This window comes from Procambarus clarkii, chromosome 91, assembly GCF_040958095.1.
Source record: "Procambarus clarkii isolate CNS0578487 chromosome 91, FALCON_Pclarkii_2.0, whole genome shotgun sequence".
Taxonomy (NCBI): domain Eukaryota; kingdom Metazoa; phylum Arthropoda; class Malacostraca; order Decapoda; family Cambaridae; genus Procambarus; species Procambarus clarkii.
The window spans coordinates 9,099,344-9,119,343 of NC_091240.1; the positions used below are offsets into that span (position 1 = coordinate 9,099,344).

General features: G+C 43.5%; 2 protein-coding genes across 4 annotated transcripts in view; both read right to left on the reverse strand.

Moving 5' to 3' along the window:
• Window positions 1-20,000, reverse strand: part of LOC123773990 (monocarboxylate transporter 12) — a 219,636-nt gene that overhangs the window by 104,823 nt on the left and 94,813 nt on the right. The gene's annotated exons all lie outside the window — the stretch shown is intronic.
• LOC138359537 (uncharacterized) overlaps window positions 10,675-20,000 on the reverse strand; it is a 31,363-nt gene continuing 22,037 nt past the window's right edge. Inside the window, exon 3 of the mRNA XM_069318878.1 lies at window positions 10,675-10,829. Within this exon, the coding sequence (XP_069174979.1) occupies window positions 10,675-10,829 (155 nt within the window). The remainder of the gene's footprint in view (window positions 10,830-20,000) is intronic.

Here is a 20,000-nt window from a genome sequence, read left to right on the forward strand (position 1 = left end):
TATATATATATATATATATACGAACAAGCCTGAATGGTCCCCAGGATTATATGCGACTGAAAAGTGAAAAGTCACTTCTGAGGGTGTGAGTTTCAGTCGTCATATATATATATATATATATATATATATAAGGTCAATAGGTCAATGGTTAACGTCATGAAAGTGGGAATGGGTAATTTCATGCATAGTTACGGATCGTTAGTGGAATTCACATAGTTCCATGTCATTAATATTGGCTCGGGGTAACGATTACAGTCTTCTAAAGTGGGGTAGTTGAGTAGTTCAAGCTCTCAGAAGGAGTTACATAGGCTAAGGTGATCTTGCGATCACCTTAAGGGTTGTTATGTTTGCTTGGTAAGCACTTGACCGTATTGCCTTGAAGAAGTTAAGGAGATTTGACAGCAGGTGTTATCTTGAAGTTATCTTGAAGTTATCTTGAGATGATTTCGGAGCATAGCGTCCCCGCGGCCCGGTCCTCGACCAGGCCTCCTTTTTTTTTAACCCCCCCCCCAGGAAGCAGCCCATAGCAGCTGCCTAACTCCCAGGTACCTATTTCAGGGTGAAAGAAACTCTGCCCATTTGTTTTAGCTTCCACCGGGGATCGAACGCGGAACCTCAGGACTACGAATCCGAAGCGCTGTCCACTCAGCTGTCAGGCCCCTTACATCGGTGTTCTTGTTGTTGAATAAGACTTTCAGTTTTTCATTCTAAGTTTGCTGAACAGCTTTTTGAGTGTATTAGAGGCTGCGAGGGTATCGTAAGCCTTAAGAAGACAGTGAAGGTATCGTAAGACTTAAGAAGGCAGTGAAGGTATTGTAAGACTTAAGAAGGCAGTGAAGATATCGTAAGACTTAAGAAGGCAGTGAAGGTACCGTAAGGCTTAAAAAGGCAGTGAAATTATCGTAAGACTTAAGAAGGCAGTGAAGTTATCGTAAGACTTAAGAAGGCAGTGAAGATATCGTAAGACTTAAGAAGGCAGTGAAGGTACCGTAAGGCTTAAGAAGGCAGTGAAGGTATCGTAAGTCTTAAGAAGGCAGTATCGTAAGTCTTAAGCCACCAGTGAAGATATCGTAAGGCTTAAGAAGGCATTGAAGGTATCGTAAGGCTTAAGAGGGCAGTGAAGGTATCGTAAGTCTTAAGCAGACAGTGAAGGTATCGTAAGTCTTAAGAACACAGTGAGCATATTAGCAAATCTAAGAAAGCGTAAGGAGAGAATACCGGAAAAAATAATCAAGTGAATATAGCGAATATAGTCGCTATATTCAAGTGAAAATGTATAGTATAGTCAAGTGAACTGAATGACTGATGAAGATTAAGCGCCCCCCTCCCCCCCAAGAGGTGGCACGGGCATGAATAGCCCGTAATCAAGTGAATTAGTTACGGACGATATAAGTATTAAACCCCCCCTTTCACCCTACTCTCCCCCCTTCCCCCACTTCATTACCCACTCTGGACCCCCTACCCCTTCACCCCCCCCCCATCTCTTCTCCCCCAGCTCATCTCTCTCCCCCCCTCTCCACCACACACATGACCTCTAGGCATGCTAATCACACAATGAAAGGAATATTATTCGAGGGCTTATTCGTGCCCTCGGAACACACGCATGCATGCGTCTGGGGCGCCAGGAAGCCGGCCACGCACGCACATAGTCTCCGGGGTCGTAGTGCTAAGGGCCCGGGTTCGACTCCCGGTCGAGGCAAAAATACATAGTAAATATACACATACATAGCAAACGACAAATAATAATTATAAAAAAGAAAATGGTTAAACGTGAACAAAATAAATATATGTACGAGAGAGAGAGAGAGAGAGAGAGAGAGAGAGAGAGAGAGAGAGAGAGAGAGTGAGAGAGAGACAGAGTGAAATAAGAGAAAGTACTTGACAAGAAGATAATAAATGAAATAATTCCAACCAGCAGAGAAGAGACAGAAGGAGAGGAGGGGAGGAACAGGAGGACGGTGGACGGAACAGGAAGACAGAGGAGGACGGGAAGGAAGAAGGGAGACAAAGAAAAGGCACAAAAAGCTGTAAACGCAAGATGAAAGGTGACGTGTCCTAGATAAGAAGGGGAGGAGGGAGAGCAAGAAAAGGAGAGAAGACATCATAAAGTACAGATTGGGAGGACGAGGTAGAGGAGCAGGAGGAGGAGGAGGTAGAAGAGGTATATATATATATATATATATATATATATATATATATATATATATATATATATATATATATATATATATATATATATATATACATATATATATATATATATATATATATATATAATGTATATATATATAATGTATATATATATATATATATATATATATATATATATATATATATATATATATATATATATATATATATAATGTATATATATATTCTATAGCGTATGACACGCCATTTTCTTTCCCTAAGCACTGAACTGTGCAAGCCAGTTATCCACTCAAAACTAAATGCTATTAAGGTTCTCCAGGAGATTATAGCATTATAGTACTTTAACTTAGTTTCCTTTTCTAACGAATGACTCTCTATCTGTATCTCTCTCTCTCTCTCTCTCTCTCTCTCTCTCTCTCTCTCTCTGGTAAGACCTGGTGTTCATACCACTAGGAATCTTACAAGGTAAGTTAACAGGCCTGAGAATGACTGCAGATGCTGAGACCAGATGGTAGAGAGAGAGAGAGAGAGAGAGAGAGAGAGAGAGAGAGAGAGAGAGAGAGAGAGAGAGAGAGAGAGAGAGAGAGAGAGAGAGAGAGAGAGAGAGAGAGGAGACATTAAAAACGTTGATTTTACAGCACGTAAGTAAATGCAAATCAATCACATAAGACACAGTAGGCTTAGTCTCCCCCCCTCCCCCAATGCAAGTTCAGTCAGCAACAGCTGGGTACACACAAGAGGAGGTAGGCCAGCTGGTTGCCATGACAATGATGGGGGACTCGTGAGAGACGTGTAGGTAAAACCAAGGAAAACGTCTTGTTGGACAGATCACAGCACTCAAGTGAGCTGAGTGGCTTCTTAGTATGTATTAAGGGTAAGGACAGGTGGAGGAATGAGGTGGTGTGAGAGAGAGAGAGAGAGAGAGAGAGAGAGAGAGAGAGAGAGAGAGAGAGAGAGAGAGAGAGAGAGAGAGAGAGAGAGAGAGAGAGAGAGAGAGAGACTGTGTACAAGGGGGTTAGCATAGCAAACAGAAGGGATAATGGATAGGAGAGACATGTAAACAAAGAGGGAAGAAAACATGGAAAAAGAGATAATCTAGGAACAATAATAATCGAAGGGTATAAACAAAGATGTAAAAAACCACGGGCATAAAGAGGACGAAAAAAAAGAGGCCGAAAACATAGAGTAATTGATAAAGATGAAGCGGTTCAACCCCCAAGACAAAACACACACGCATACACCTATAAAACACACATACACCTAACACCCGACACGAATACACTCTGGGTCACCACACAACAATTCCGGAAATTTGTTTCCAGTGAATGTATAGGATCAAACGAGACAGCAAAGGCCTCGCTTCTTACAGGGTCGGCGTTCGATACACGTTGATTCAAATGAGCGCCGTTCCTTCAACTATGTGCTCTCATGACACACCTCTTAGTCTCTCTTCTAACTACAAAGTGCTATAGTCATAGTGGCTTAGTGATTGCTCCTCATAATGGGGATTTTCAATTGGCTGTTTCTCCATTTTAGAGTAATTTGTGGAGCTGAGAATATAGTGTAACAACGATTGGGTGTTTCTCTTGCGGGTCACACATGTTTAAGCAAAGGTCACCTGACCTGTTTATTCAAGCTCGCGGAGGTGGAGGCGGAAACAAATGGGCAAAATGTTTCTTTCACCCTGATGCCTCTGTTACCTAGCAGTAAATAGGTACCTGGGAGTTAGACAGCTGCTAAGGGCTGTTTCCTGGGGGTGTGTGACAAAAGGGAGGCCTGGTCGAGGATCGGGCCGCGGGGACGCTAAGCCCCGAAATCATCTCAAGATAACCTCAAGATAACTCCTGTGAGTCTGTCAAGGATTCGCTGACAGGAGTGACGAACTCTTGACAGCTGCTTGCATGACGGCTGCGAAGACTGACTCTCAAAGTGGTCTTTACCTGCTTGCCGCCTACAGTGTTAACTACTGACTACGCGGCTTCTAAACGACCTCATTAACTACAAACTGTAACTGCCTCGTTCAGAGCCGTTATTAGCTCAGGGAGAAGGGTATGCTTCGCGACAGGAACATGTAACCCAGCGTGAATGTCTGTACAACAACCACCTCCCCCCCCCCACCACACACATACACAACCACACACTACCATTCCAACCACCCCAGTACCGTAATATTTTGAGGATCAGGTAGTTGAGTCTCTACATGGCTACTGCAATAATAATAAATAATCTATAATTTCAGATTCTTTCTCTATAATAATGATATTTACTCATAAGAAGGTACAATGGGGTATGTGAGATTATATACAATTGGTATTTTTACATTCTCGCAAAGCCATAAACACGCACAGCGTTTCTGGCAGGTCCTTAATCTATCATGTCAGAAAAGATGAAAAGATACATTGTAGCAAAATGTATATCAACATATAACTGCAATGTAAATTGACAGAGGTGATTACACTGGTGAAGGTATGTGTCTTAAGTACTAATATATTGGGGAAGTGGGTAGTAGCACAAGGTACAGTGTGAATTTAAAGTACAAGTAGGAAACTATGAGGATGAAATTAAGTACTTTTTGGTTTTACTTTGGAATAAGGCATGGATTGGAATTTTTTTTTAATTCATTAGGGAGTGAGTTCCATAGACTGGGTCCTTTTATTTGTAAGGAGTCCTTGCACAGATTTAGTTTGACTTTGGGGGATATTAAAGAGATTTTTATTTATGGTGTGGTGCTCATGGGTTCTTTTATACCTATCAAGGAAAAGTTTCAGATCAAGATTAGCATTTAGGGAACTAGGTTTTGTACATGTAGATAGTACATGAGGATGTGTGGAGTGAATCTTTAGCATGTTAAGGGACTTAAACAGAGGGGCTGTGTGTTGTCTGAAGACGGAGTTTGTTATAATTCTGATAGAAATTTTTGCAGAGTGATGATCGGGCTTGAAGTAATTTGCCGTGATTGGACCCCATGCACAGATACCGTATGTAAGATAGGGATAGATTAGCGCGTAGTATAATGAGAGGAGAACAGAGTGGGGAACATAATATCTGATTTTAGAAAGTATATTGACCGTTTTTGAGACTTTTTTGGCTATGTGTTGTATGTGGATGCTGAAGTTCAATCTCTTGTCTATGTATAGATCAAGGAACTTTCCCTCATTTTCATTGCTAATGAAAAATTAGCTTAGAAAATTAGCTAAACAATTTCATTGTTCCTCTGAAGTTGAATTTGATTTTAACATTTACTACCAAATAAAATCTAGAAGGCCTTTTGTATGTTTAGTGTGAGATCGTTGATTGACATCCATGAGTGGATTTTTTTAGTTCATTATTGACAACATAATTTAGTGTGTGTGTGTGGGGGGGGGGTTGTGTTCAGAAAAGATGAAGGTAATATCGTCAGCAAATAGTATAGGTTTGAGAATGTTAGAAACATTTGGTAAATCATTGATGTATACAAGAAATATGATAGGTCCTAATATGCTGCCCTGTGGCACTCCTGCTGTTAATGGTAGAGTGGGGGAGAAGTTATGTTACTGATGACTACATATTGATGTTTGTCACTAAGATGGGAACGGATACAGTTCAGAGCAAGTCCTCGGATACCATAGTGGTGAAGTTAAAGTAAGAGGTAGTTATGGTTTACAGTATCAAAAGCTGAGCTCGTGGTTCTTAACCCAACCCTCCTCCGGCGCCGAAGAGCACGGGCGCCGAGCATCATGCCGGCCTACCTTACCTTGAGGTTACCTTGAGGTGCTTCCGGGGCTTAGCGTCCCCGCGGCCCGGTCGTCAACCAGAGGAAGTCTACGCCTACGCCTACGCCTGGGTCGACGCCTACATCTAGCCCCTGCGTATGCACCCCCTAAAGACATAGAGCTCCCGAAGTTGACCGCCCGTCGGCCCCCAGCGGCCACCAGTCGGGAGACTTCAGCAAGGCGTTAGGTCAGAGCTGCCCGGGGTAACTCCCCTATACTCCGCCTCACTCACCCTCCCTGGTCGATACGGACCTCAGGTGACCCAGACACGTAAGGCCAACACCCCCGGGATGATCAGGGTAGTGTCTCGACAAACACCGTGGCGAATGCACGCACTCGCGGAGAATATCGAATGTGCTCATCGGAAATGCGTCTAAACCTTCGCCTCGGGTCAATGAAGAGGCCAATTGGGAACTCATTTTTGTCAAGGGCCGTGTAGATTATATTAATGGCATCATTGGTACTTTTTTTGGGGGGGGGGGATGGAAGTCAATCTAGCAAGGGCTTAATATGTTGTGTTTTACAAGATAGGGAATAGAGCTGTTTGTAAATAATTTTTTTACAAACTACATTTTTTTTAATAAATAATCTATTTGCAGTACTCAAGTAATTTTATATGTTATGATCATGTCTCTTGTTTTATTTTCATTATTTTACACTGTAGTGAGGACTAACGTTATCAGCCTTTCCTCACTAAATATAACTAAAAAAATTCACTCATTAATATCCAGAAGCGACAATAACGAACAAGATTTTGTTTATGTGAACTTGACCAATTATAAATGTCCAACCATTTATTAATAAAACGTTTGATTCGATTTGAATTGGGTCGCATGCGCCGCTGATGTTACCTCGTTGATGTCTGCCTCCTATGGCAGACATAACGGTGGGGGGGGGGGGTTATGCCTATTTTCTGATAATTTATTTTTTTTCCCTGTGTCTAGTATTTGTTTTTTTTTCCATTTGACCTCACTCAGTTCCCAGTCTGAGCACCTTGCATGTACTTAAGAGTGAAGTCAAACAGCCATTTCTCAGAGCATCTCTGTAGTTTGTCCTAATATTACATTTTGAAATAATTATCTTATTCTCACTCGTTTCATCGGCATTTTTGTGATCGTTAGGATTGACGATACATATCTGAACGCTCACTTTCGTGCCTTGAAAGGTCTCATACCATTCACTGGCCTTCGAGGCCTCGTGCGTGATAAGCTCACACACACACGCACACACACACACACACACACACACACACACACACACACACACACACACACACACACACACACACACACTCAAGACTATTGTGTGCGCACGACCACCACGGGCACAGCCATAGTAATTACTACGAACATACTGCGCCCTGATCACAGCGTTGGTGAATCCCCCCTCCCTCTCTCTCTCTCTCCCTCCTAATGCCTTCACAACCCCATTATCATTCTTGCGTCCAACATCTGTGAGTCGTTACCTCTTGTGTGTGTGTGTGTGTGTGTGTGTGTGTGTGTGTGTGAGCGTCCAGAAGATCTCCCTCTTGCCTACCAGCCTCCGCCACAGTCATCCCGGCCCTTACTACTTGACACAACATCCTGCATGTTAATGGCTTATACCCTGCCTCTACCTGCCTCGCATCTTGGCCACCCGCTCACCTCTTCTCACAAGTCTCTTTTAATAGTTATTTTATCATTCTCTCTCTCTCTTGTGAGTTTAATGAGCCGTGGACTCATTAAAAGACACACACCATCAACATCCCCACCACCACCACCAATTAGACCCCCCCCCCAATCCCCAATCCCCCCTTCTTCCCCTACAAGAACACCCCCTTAACTCCCCCCAAAACCAATATTCAGACTTCCAAGAAACATTTACAAGTCCGAACGCGGTCGAGGAGTCGAAACGTGTTCGAGACAGCCCTTCCCCCCTAAAAAATAAAATACCTACCGAGTCTTGGAGAAATATGATAGGTAACTTTCCCGAGGGTTTCAACACAGGAAAAAAAGGTTTCCGAACTGCTTTAAAACTGTCAAGGGTAAGAGACAGGTGTAATAATATTGAAATGAACTGTCAATGTGGATGATTACGTCGTGAATGCTGGAGATTGACGGAGATATATTACCGTCTATCTGACGGTAAATTACTATTTAGCAGAAAGTAATTACTGTGAAACAAAGTGATTACCAAGAAACAAAAGTAATTACTATGAAACAAAGTAATTAGTATCAAACAGAAAGTAATAACTATCAAAATAATTACTAATTTACCAAGGTAAGAAGATATCAAACAAAGAAATTACTAACTTACCAAGGAAAGAAGATATCAAACAAAGGAATTACTAATTTACCAAAGAAAGAAGATATTAAACAAAGGAATTACTAATTTACCAAAGAAAGAAGATATCAAACAAAGGAATTACTAATTTACTAAAGAAAGAAGATATCAAACAAAGGAATTACTAATTTACCAAGGAAAGAAGATATCAAATAAAGGAATTACTAATTTATCAAAGAAAGAAGATATCAATCAAAGGAATTACTAATTTACCAAAGAAAGAAGATATCAAACAAAGGAATTACTAATTTATCAAAGAAAGAAGATATCAATCAAAGGAATTACTAATTTATCAAAGAAAGAAGATATCAATCAAAGGAATTACTAATTTACCAAAGAAAGAAGATATCAATCAAAGGTATTACTAATTTACCAAGGAAAGAAGATATCAAAGGAATTACTAATTTACCAAAGAAAGAAGATATCAAACGAAGGAATTACTAAATTACCAAGGAAAGAAGATATCAAACAAAAGAAATTACTAATTTACCAAGGAAAGAAGATATCAAATAAAGGAATTACTAATTTATCAAAGAAAGAAGATATCAATCAAAGGAATTACTAATTTATCAAAGAAAGAAGATATCAATCAAAGGAATTACTAATTTACCAAAGAAAGAAGATATCAAACAAAGGAATTACTAATTTACCAAGGAAAGAAGATATCAAGCAAAGAAATTACAATCAAACAGAAGGAAATGACCAAATAAGCAATGAGAATCCAGAGAAAGTAGAGACAATTGCATTCTTGAGAGTCGTTAGCATTAACCAGAGAATAACAAGCAGTTTGGTGGTCCTAATGACCACCCCAGTTACAGGTGAACTGAAGAACAATGAACATATTCATATATATATATATATATATATATATATATATATATATATATATATATATATATATATATATATATATATATATATATAACAGAGTTCATCATTCGTATTTTTAAGTTCATCCTACAATGAATCTCAGTTCCTCTAGTTCAAGGAACTACTAGGAACTTGTTCATATCATTTCTGTTCTGGTACTATTTCATACATCTGGTACATGAACATTGTATTAATGTCTGTCTGTCTGTCTGTATGTCTCTCTTTCTCTCTCTCTCTCAATCTCTCTCTCTCTCAATCTCTCAATCTCTCTCTCTCAATCTCTCTCTCTCTCTCTCTCAATCTCTCTCTCAATCTCTCTCTCTCAATCTCTCTCCCTCCCTCCCCCTCTCTCTCTCTCTCTCTCTCTCTCTCTCTCTCTCTCTCTCTCTCTCTCTCTCTCTCTCTCTCTCTCTCAATCTCTCTCTCAATCTCTCTCTCTCAATCTCTCTCTCTCTCTCTCTCCCCTCCCTCCCTCCCCCCCCCTCTCTCTCTCTCTCTCTCTCAATGAACATCAAGGGACTTAAGAGGTCCCCTGTGTTGTTCGTAAGGTGTTCCCTGTGTCTAAGGACCCTCTACATGTCTACATTTCCTACCATATCTTTCGCTTTAGTAAATGGTAATTTTATTCTGCCTATCTAAGAACTAATCCTTTGAACGACGTAACCACACAACGTGACGGTCATAAGGACGCAAGAACAGTAGGAATAAAGGTAACTGCAGAAGACCTAATTGGCCCCTACGAGGCAGCTCCTATTTATAACCACCCAATCTCATTCATATATATGTCTAACCCTGAACAAATTCTCAAGGGTCCGTGATGAGGGTTCGAATCTACGTCCGAGAGTATCCCAGACGCGCCTTAATCAACCGAGCTACGACATGGTAAAAAGAATTGCAACCGGATTTGTTCATTTGATGCATCACGCTATTGTGATTTCTGTGTGTAATGAAGTAAGGGGGAAGAGGTAGAATTGCTTATTGGCAGAGGTCGGGTGCACGGGGGAATTGTGTAAAATCATGGTTTGTTTGTCTCGCGGAGAGATTGCAGGATCCGTGGTAGGTCAAGTTGAAATCCCGGTTGCAATTCTTTTTACCATGTCGTAGCTCAGTTGATTAATGCCACGTCTGGGATTCTCTCGGACGTAGATTCGAACCCTCATCACGGCCCTTGTGGATTTGTTCACTTGATGCATCACGCTATTGTGGGTTCTGTGTGTATGTCTAACCTAACCGGTCCCAAATTTCCGCTTGTTACAACTTGTAATAATGTTATTACATCTTGTTATAACGTTTATATGACGTATTTGAACGTCGTTACAACTTGCTATATTGGTTGTTACAACTTGTTAGGTGTTGAAACTTGTTCGAATGTTGTAGGAACGTTGTAGTTTGGTCGTGTGTTTGACGGGAGTAATTTGTATGTATATATTATGACATTTATTGTACTCTGGCAAGGAGACGCAAGAGCTGGATGCTTTGAGTTCTTATCCTCCTCCTCTTATTCCACCTTCTTCTACTCCTCCTCCTTCTCTTCCATCTCCTTTCACTCCTCCTGCTCCTCCTTCTCTTCCACCTCCTTTCACTCCTCCTGCTCCTCCTTCTCTTCCATCTCCTTCCACTCCTCCTGCTCCTCCTTCTCTTCCATCTCCTTCCACTTCTCCTGCTCCTCCTTCTCTTCCATCTCCTTCCACTTCTCCTCCTCCTCCTGCCCCCTATCCACTCCCGCTGCCCCATCTCCTCAACCACCATACCTATCCGAAACATGAAGAAGGGCATGTGAGTAGAAAATTACCTGCTACCGCAGTTCCTGCTGCGTCTGACGTCTCTTCCATTACCAGGCATCACGTCTTGAAACATTAATAATTTTCGTAGGAGTTTGGTGAACAAAGTAGGGTGGAGGGGGGAGGGATGGGGGGAGGAGATGGAGGAGGGTGAAGGGAAGGGATAGGAGAGGGTAAGGGGTAAGGCAAGGGGAGAAAGGGGAAGGGCATCTAAAGTAATTAAGAAAGTTATCAGCACTCGTGCATACATGAGTAAAGACCACATTTACTCCAAACATACTACCACTTACGGGTTATTCATGCCCGTGCCACCTCTTGGGCGGCTTAATCTTCATTAATCAATCAATCAATTCGTGCATAACAACTCACTCGACTTGCTTGTTTTAGCAGCACGTCACATTACAGCTCTCGCCCTCCATAAACCTTAAAGTGTATAAATACACCCTGGCTTCCTGTCCCCGGACACAGTGACTTAATACACAAGGGCGCCCTGTCACATGCAAACACACGAGTGTAAACACCTAGCACTGTCTACGATAACGTCTAGCTCTGTATGAGCCCCTATGATAGTCCCATACATGGGACGTCTCATAATTTAACTTTTTTTGACTTTTAAATTCTTTGTCCGACTCGGGCCTTAGAAGTTGTGGATGGAGGTGGCTTCCACAACCTCTTCTTGTAGATGGAGTGACGGAGGAGATGATGGTATGATAGAGTAGCAGAAAGAAGCCGACACGCAAAATTAGCAAACTTTCAAGTTTTCGAAAGAATTATAATTAATTTTGACTGATGACCGAGAGTCAAATTGTACCCTGACATCGGCTGATAGCAGACTCCGAGCTGTACCCCTGACATCAGCTGATAGCAGACTCCAAGCTGTACCCTGACGTCGGCTGATAGCAGACTCCAAGCTGTACCCTGACGTCGGCTGATAGCAGACTCCAAGCTGTACCCTGACATCAGCTGATAGCAGACTCCAAGCTGCACCCCTGACATCAGCTGATAGCAGACTCCAAGCTGCACCCCTGACATCAGCTGATAGCAGACTTCAAGCTGTACCCTGACATCAGCTGATAGCAGACTTCAAGCTGTACCCCTGACATCAGCTGATAGCAGACTCCAAGCTGCACCCCTGACATCAGCTGATAGCAGACTTCAAGCTGCACCCCTGACATCAGCTGATAGCAGACTTCAAGCTGTACCCTGACATCAGCTGATAGCAGACTTCAAGCTGCACCCCTGACATCAGCTGATAGCAGACTCCAAGCTGTACCCTGACATCAGCTGATAGCAGACTCTAAGCTGTACCCTGACATCTTGGAGTCAGGTTACACTTGACTCATTCTTCAACACCTAAAGATTGAATGACGAGTGAATGAATGGAAATACATATGACAGGAAATATAGACAGATGGTGAGTTGGACTGGTTGACTGAGCTGTAAATACAGAGAGAAGACAGGCCGGAGGGGTGAAGACACCACCACTAATTCACTCTGGCGAAACACCCCGCCAACAATCGTTAATCTTTCCAACGTCAAACTTGCACGATTTTAGTTGACAGACAGACAGACACACACACACACACACACACACACACACACACACACACACACACACACACACACACACACACTACACACGCTAGAGGAATATTCATTACACACACACACACGCACACCAATATACTCTCCACACCAGAACACACACACACACACACACACCCACTACACAAGCTAGAAGTATACACACTACACATACACACGCACACCAATACACTCTACACACCAGAACACACACACACACACTCTACACAAGCTAGAAGTAGACACACTACACACACACACGCACACTACACAAGCTAGAAGTATACACAACACACACACACACACACGCACACAATACACTCTACACACCAGAATACACACTACACCCTACACACCCTACACACCACACTGAAGATGCTACACCACACTCCCATAATCCACTCCATCACCCCGGGCAGTAACGTTCCGTCGCGTCTCCTGTCGACTGAATATTCTCATCCACGGCCTAGAACTCTAACACAATCAACTGTAGGAAATATATGGATGACCAAGCTGTAAGTTATCTTCCCCTGTGCACACCATGGTGGGTATACGTCTGTCTGTCTGTCTGTCTGTCTGTCTGTCTGTCTGTCTGTCTGTCTGTCTGTCTGTCTGTCTGTCTCTCTCTCTCTCTCTCTCTCTCTTAGTGTCCCTACCGCAAGAGCGCTAAATATGCCTTTGTTCAAGTCAATCAACTTGAACATTATGGAACTTTAATACCTTTACCCTCCAATGGGTTAACCCTCCCTCCGCCCCTCTTCCAAAGGGGGCAAGTCTCCCCCTTCCCCTTCCATGTCCCCCCCTCCTCCCCCCTGCTCCGTTTAATAGGGCCCACGACCCGCGTTGAATAAAAGACTTTCTGGATGCCAGGTTTTAGGTGCCTGCATCTAGCCCCAGGAAATAACTGCCACGCTGTTGGGTCGTTCGGTGTGAGGAGCTCGTTAGGGCCAAAGTGCGGTCAAAAGGTCAGCGACGTTCCTGATGCACTCGGGCCATTAAGGAGCTATAATTCATCCACTTAATATCAACCAAATTTCATAGGACATCATAATCTCGCCGGAGTGAGTTACGACCCCTAAGTTGTGGTGCTCGTAGTAGTGGAAGTTGTGTGTGTGCGTGTGTGTGTGCGTGTGTGTGTGTGTGTGTGTGTGTGTGTGTGTGTGTGTGTGTGTGTGTGTGTGTGTGTGTGTGTGTGTGTGTGTGTGTGTTAAGCCGGCGTAGAAGTGCTCCCATATAACACACGGGATAGGCGTAAAGCCTTTACACACCAGGGAGATTCACTCTCTCCTTTCCTCCCTAACGCTTAGCGAACCAACACCTGGCGAACCAACGCCTGGCGAACCAACGCCTAGCGAACCAACGCCTGGCGAACCAACGTCCGGCGAACCAACGCCTGACGAACCAACGCCTAGCGAACCAACACCTAGCGAACCAACACCCAGCGAACCAACACCTAGCGAACCAACGCCAGGCGAACCAACGTCTGGCGAAGACACGTATTTCTCCACATGGTAAAGACAATAAGTGTGGCGACACAGAGCTTATCAGCTGGCGAGGAAGATATAAACAATTATTAAGATAAAGAGTAATCTGGAGAGACAGCTCCAGTAACTCTAGTTTCTTCTCCCATATCTCAAGAGCATTTTAAATTTGGCCGAGGCAGCCCCGAGTGTGAGAGAGGGGGTGTGTGGGGGGGGGGGGGGTGAGAGTAGGGGTGTGAGGGAGGGGGGTATGAGGGAGGGGGGTGAGAGGGGGTGGGGAAGGGGTGTTGGAGAGGGTGGGGAGGGGGTGGAGTGTTTTAAGGAAGGGGACGTACAGTGTTTGTGTGTGGTTTTACGGGTTATTCATGCCCGTGCCACCTTTTGGGTGCCTTAATCTTCATCAGTCATCAATCGCTGTGCGTGAGTGTGTGTGAGTGTGTGTGTGTGTGTGTGTGTGTGTGTGTGTGTGTGTGTGTGTGTGTGTGTGTGTGTGTGTGTGTGTGCGTGTGTGTGTGTGTGTGGTGAGGATGCACGCAATCACCCCATGATAACAAATCACACAGTGGCCTCATCAAAGGCCCCAAATCACTAACGAACGACTCGCTAACGACACTGGAATCACAGTGTTACCAACGCACTGCGCTGCCTCCGATGGCAAGCCAATTAAACAGGACTGCCGAATGAGATGAGAACTATTAAATCACACCCTCTCTCCCCCCCCCCCTTGTTAATCAAATGACACCAATAACCCAATTAGCAATTTAGTATCAGAATTACAAAGAAATACTAGGGCACAATTTCCATTCTTACATTCAGATATTAATAACATGAAACTCCAAAATAAATTCTACTCAGTATTTAACCTTTTTAATCTATAATATAATCCAATACTATTTTTATTATCATTAGTTAGAAACCTTATTTCTCAATATTAATATTTTCATATTTATTTTTAATCATTGCTATTATTATTCTTATTCCTATTAGTAGGAATAATATAATTCGGTATAATTATTGGTATAATTTTTATTAGTATTGCTAACATTTTAATCTCTCTCACTAAGAAAGGTGAGAAAATATTAAGCAACAGAGACAATGGGAGACAATTAGCTTACCGCTGCTCTTCCCAAGTCACGACAATAATGGTATGGAAAAATTGTCCCATAAAATTGTAGGTGCATAAAGCTGTGAAAATAATGCACCATAAACACCCTCCCCCCCCCCCCAGTAGTGAGAGTCACCCCTGGTAGTGACACACACACACACACACGCGCACACACACACACACGCGCGCACACACACACACACACACACACACACACACACACACACACACACACACACACACACATTGTGATCATGGTAATCTACAATCCCCCACCAAACAGTAGAAGACCCAGGCAGGAGTATGATGACAACAACAAAGCATGTATTGATGAACTGCAGAAGGCAGCAACACTAGCCCACAGAATGAGAGCGAAGCTGCTGATCATGGGGGACCTAAATCATGGAGAGATAAATTGGGAATCAAGGAATCCCCATGGAGGGGATGAAACGTGGGGAGCAAAATTAGTAGATGTTATAGACAGGAATTTCCTGACACAACATGTGAAGGAAGACACAAGGGAAAGAGGAGGAGATGCACCGAGCCTATTAGACCTGATTTTCACCCAGAACGTAGAAGATATCGAGAATTTAGAGCATGAAATACCTCTAGGGGCCAGTGACCATTGTGTCCTAGTCTTTGACTACATGATGGAATTCAAAATTATGACCATGGGACAAGAGATCTGGGAAAGGAGAGCTGACTACAGGAAAGGGGACTATATGAGGATAAGGGACTATCTGGGTGAAGTGCAGTGGGAGGAAGAAATTAGAGGAAAAACAGTCCAAGATATGATGGACCTAGTCATACAGAAATGCCAGGAGGCCGAAGAGAGATTTATACCAACGGTAAAGGGAAAAAATAAGAAGGAATATAATAACCCATGGTTTAATAGACAGTGTCAGGAAGCAAAAATGGCCAGCAGGCGGGAGTGGAGGAAGTACAGAAGACAAAGAACAGAGGACAACAGAAGCAGATACAACAGAGCTAGGAACGATTACATTAACATAAGACGAACATCGGAAAGGGACTATGAGAACGATATTGCAATCAAAGCGAAAAAACAACCTAAGTTACTACACAGTCATATAAGAAGAAAAATGTCGGTGAACGACCAAGTGACAAGACTAAGGAAGACAGAGGGGGCATATACTGAAAGTGACAAGGAAATCTGCGAGGCACTGAATGCCAGTTTCCATGGAGTGTTCACTACCGAGCCTGAGCAGCTCCCATTGTTGGAAGGGGTTACCCTAGATGAAAGACTATCAGATATAGAGGTGACAGCAGAGGAGGTAATGAAACAGTTGACAACTCTAGATGCAACTAAAGCAGTTGGACCAGACAAAGTATCACCGTGGATACTAAAAGAAGCAGCACAGGCCCTCAGCGTGCCTCTGGCAATGATCTTTAATGAGTCACTTATGTCAGGAGAATTGCCCAGTTGCTGGAAGAAGGCAAATGTCGTGCCGATCTTCAAGAAAGGAGATAGGGAGGAGGCACTTAACTACAGACCTGTATCACTGACAAGCATCCCCTGTAAAATACTGGAAAGAATAATTAGGCTACGACTGGTTGCACACCTGGAGAACATTAGGTTTGTGAACAAACATCAACATGGGTTCTGGACAGGGAAATCGTGCCTAACAAACCTTCTGGAATTCTATGATAAAATAACGAGGATAAGACAGGACAGAGATGGTTGGGCAGACTGCATATTTCTGGACTGCCAAAAAGCCTTTGATACAGTACCGCACATGAGACTGCTGTTCAAGCTCGAGAGGCAGGCGGGGGTGGGGGGAAAGGTCCTAGAATGGATAAGGAACTACCTAACAGGAAGGAGCCAAAGAGTTACGGTAGGGGGCGAGAAGTCGGACTGGCGAACAGTAACAAGTGGAGTACCACAAGGATCGGTGCTGGGACCAATTCTATTTCTTGTGTATGTTAACGACATGTTTACAGGCGTAGAGTCCTACATGTCGATGTTTGCGGATGATGCAAAGTTGATGAGAAGAGTTGTGACAGATGAGGATTGCAGGATCCTCCAAGAGGACCTGAACAGATTGCAGAGATGGTCAGAGAAATGGCTACTAGAATTCAACACGAGCAAATGTAAAGTTATGGAAATGGGACTAGGAGATAGGAGACCAAAGGGACAGTACACAATGAAGGGGAACAGCCTACCTGTAACGACGCGTGAAAGAGACCTGGGGGTGGACGTAACACCTAATCTATCTCCTGAGGCACATATTAATAGGATAACGACAGCAGCGTACTCTACACTGGCAAAAGTTAGAACATCATTCAGAAACCTAAGTAAGGAGGCATTTAGGGCGCTTTACACTGCCTACGTAAGGCCAGTCTTAGAGTATGCCGCCTCATCATGGAGTCCCCATCTGAAGAAGCATATAATGAAACTGGAAAAGGTTCAGAGGTTTGCAACGAGACTCGTCCCAGAGCTACGAGGGATGGGGTATGAAGAGCGCCTGAGGGAACTGTGCCTTACGACACTAGAAAGAAGAAGGGAGAGGGGGGACATGATAGGAACGTATAAGATACTCAGAGGAATTGACAGAGTGGACATAGACGAAATGTTCACACGGAATAGTAACAGAACGAGAGGACATGGATGGAAGCTTGAAACTCAGATGAGTCACAGAGATGTAAGGAAGTTTTCTTTTAGCGTGAGAGTAGTGGGGAAATGGAATGCACTTCAGGAACAGGTTGTGGAAGCAAATACTATTCATAATTTTAAAACCAGGTATGATAGGGAAATGGGACAGGAGTCATTGCTGTAAACAACCGATGCTCGAAAGGCGGGATCCAAGAGTCAATGCTCGATCCTGCAAGCACATATAGGTGAGTACACACACACGGTTCCCCTCAGGAACCTGTACATTAGTTGATTGACCGTTGAGAGGCGGGACCAAAGAGCCAGAGCTCAACCCCCCGCAAGCACAACTAGGTAAGTACACACACACACACACACACACACACACACACACACACACACACACACACACACACACACACACACACACACACACCCACAGGCGTTGCTGCTGCTTCCTGGGGATGTGTGTGTATGTGTACATGTGTTAGAGAGCAATACATGTCGTAGACATAATAGAACAGAATAGATTGGTTAGAAAGGCGGGACCCAAGAGCTAATAGTTCAATTCTACAGGCACAAATAATAAATACTCACATACGAAAGTAAGTAATTACCAAAAGATACTAAACCAAGCATATATATATCACCAGAAAGAGGAACAGGGACAATATAGATCAAAGAACAGAATGGGAGATAGAACAAAGGAAATGAAATGGAACAAAGGAAATATGAAATAGAACAAAGGAGGAGAAAATAGAGCAGAGAATAAGTCACAATAACCTGGCTAGAACATATAACCCTAAACCACACAAGTGAAATGAATGGAAGTGGAAAAAATAAAGAGTGGGGGGAAACTGAGGAATAAAGAGTGGGGGGAAACTGAGGAATAAAGAGTGGGGGGAAACTGAGGAATAAAGAGTGGGGGAAAAACTGAGGAATAAAGAGTGGGGGAAAACTGAGGAATAAAGAGTGGGGGAAAACTGAGGAATAAAGAATGGGAAAAACCCATAATTAGAAAGGTTAGAAAGGAAGCAAAGAAGGATGAGGTAAGTGGGGATGTGTGGGTGAGGTGAGGTGATGTGAGGAGGAGGATATCTTGAGGGTTATCTTGAGGTTATCTTGAGATGATTTCGGGGTTTAGCGTCCCCACGGCCCGGTCTTCGACCAGGCCTCCTTTTTTGATGCACACACCCTCAGGAAGCAGCCCGTAGCAGCTGTCTAACTCCCAGGTACCTATTTACTGCTAGGTAACAGGGGCATCAAGGTAAAAGAAACATTTTACCCATTTGTCTCAGCCTCCATCGGGGATCGAACCCGGAACCTCAGGACTACGAATCCGAAACGCTGTCCACCCAGCTGTCAAGCGCCCTTAAGTATATGCAAGCCAATTCGACAACAATTTAGAAAGAATAAAACAAACAAATCAAAGTCAAATCAATCAACTCATTCGTAAAAATAACACCAAATTACCACAGCAAATTAAAGTAAAATTAACACAAAAAATCAAGAGGAAATAAGAAATAAAAAACTCCAGTGGAAGAATATTGATTAAAGTAATAAAGTGGGCTGGTTATCTTGAGATGATTTCGGGGCTTTTTAGTGTCCGCGGCCCGGTCCTTGACCAGGCCTCCACCTCCAGGAAGCAGCCCGTGACAGCTGACTAACTCTCAGGTACCTATTTTACTGCTAGGTAACAGGGGCATAGGGTGAAAGAAACTCTGCCCATTGTTTCTCACCGGCGCCTGGGATCGAACCCAGGAGCACAGGATCACAAGTCCAGCGTGCTGTCCGCTCGGCCGACGGGCTCCGACCGGCTCCGACCGGCTCCGACCGGGCTGCTGAGAGCCTCTCAACAAGCCGCGAGAGAATTGCTAAACGCACTTACAACAACGACCCGGGGGAAGAAACTCCTCTCCATGGGGGGAAAAAAATATATATTAGTGTTAGCGCCGGGGTATAAACCCGAGAGAAGGGTGTTTAGGCATGCCTGAGGAAGACTTCTTGTTTATTTCTTGTCTTGTGGTTCACGCCTCCGATTGGTTCCAATCCGATCTCCAGTGATTTGGAGATTTACTTGAATATATAATTCTTAATTTCTTGTAAAGCCACTAGTACGTATAGCGTTTCGAGCAAGTCCTTAATCCTAATTTTTCCCCGACAAATCGTTTAACAACCAGGTACTCATTTTACTGTTGGGTGAACAGAGGCTAGAGTTAAGGATTGGCGCCCAGTCAATCTTCCCCGGACAGGATACGAACCGAGTCCAAAGCGCTCGCCAAGCGCCGAGCGAGTGCTTTACCCCTGCGCCACGAGGGTTCTGAAGTATTTGTGCTTGCAGGGGGT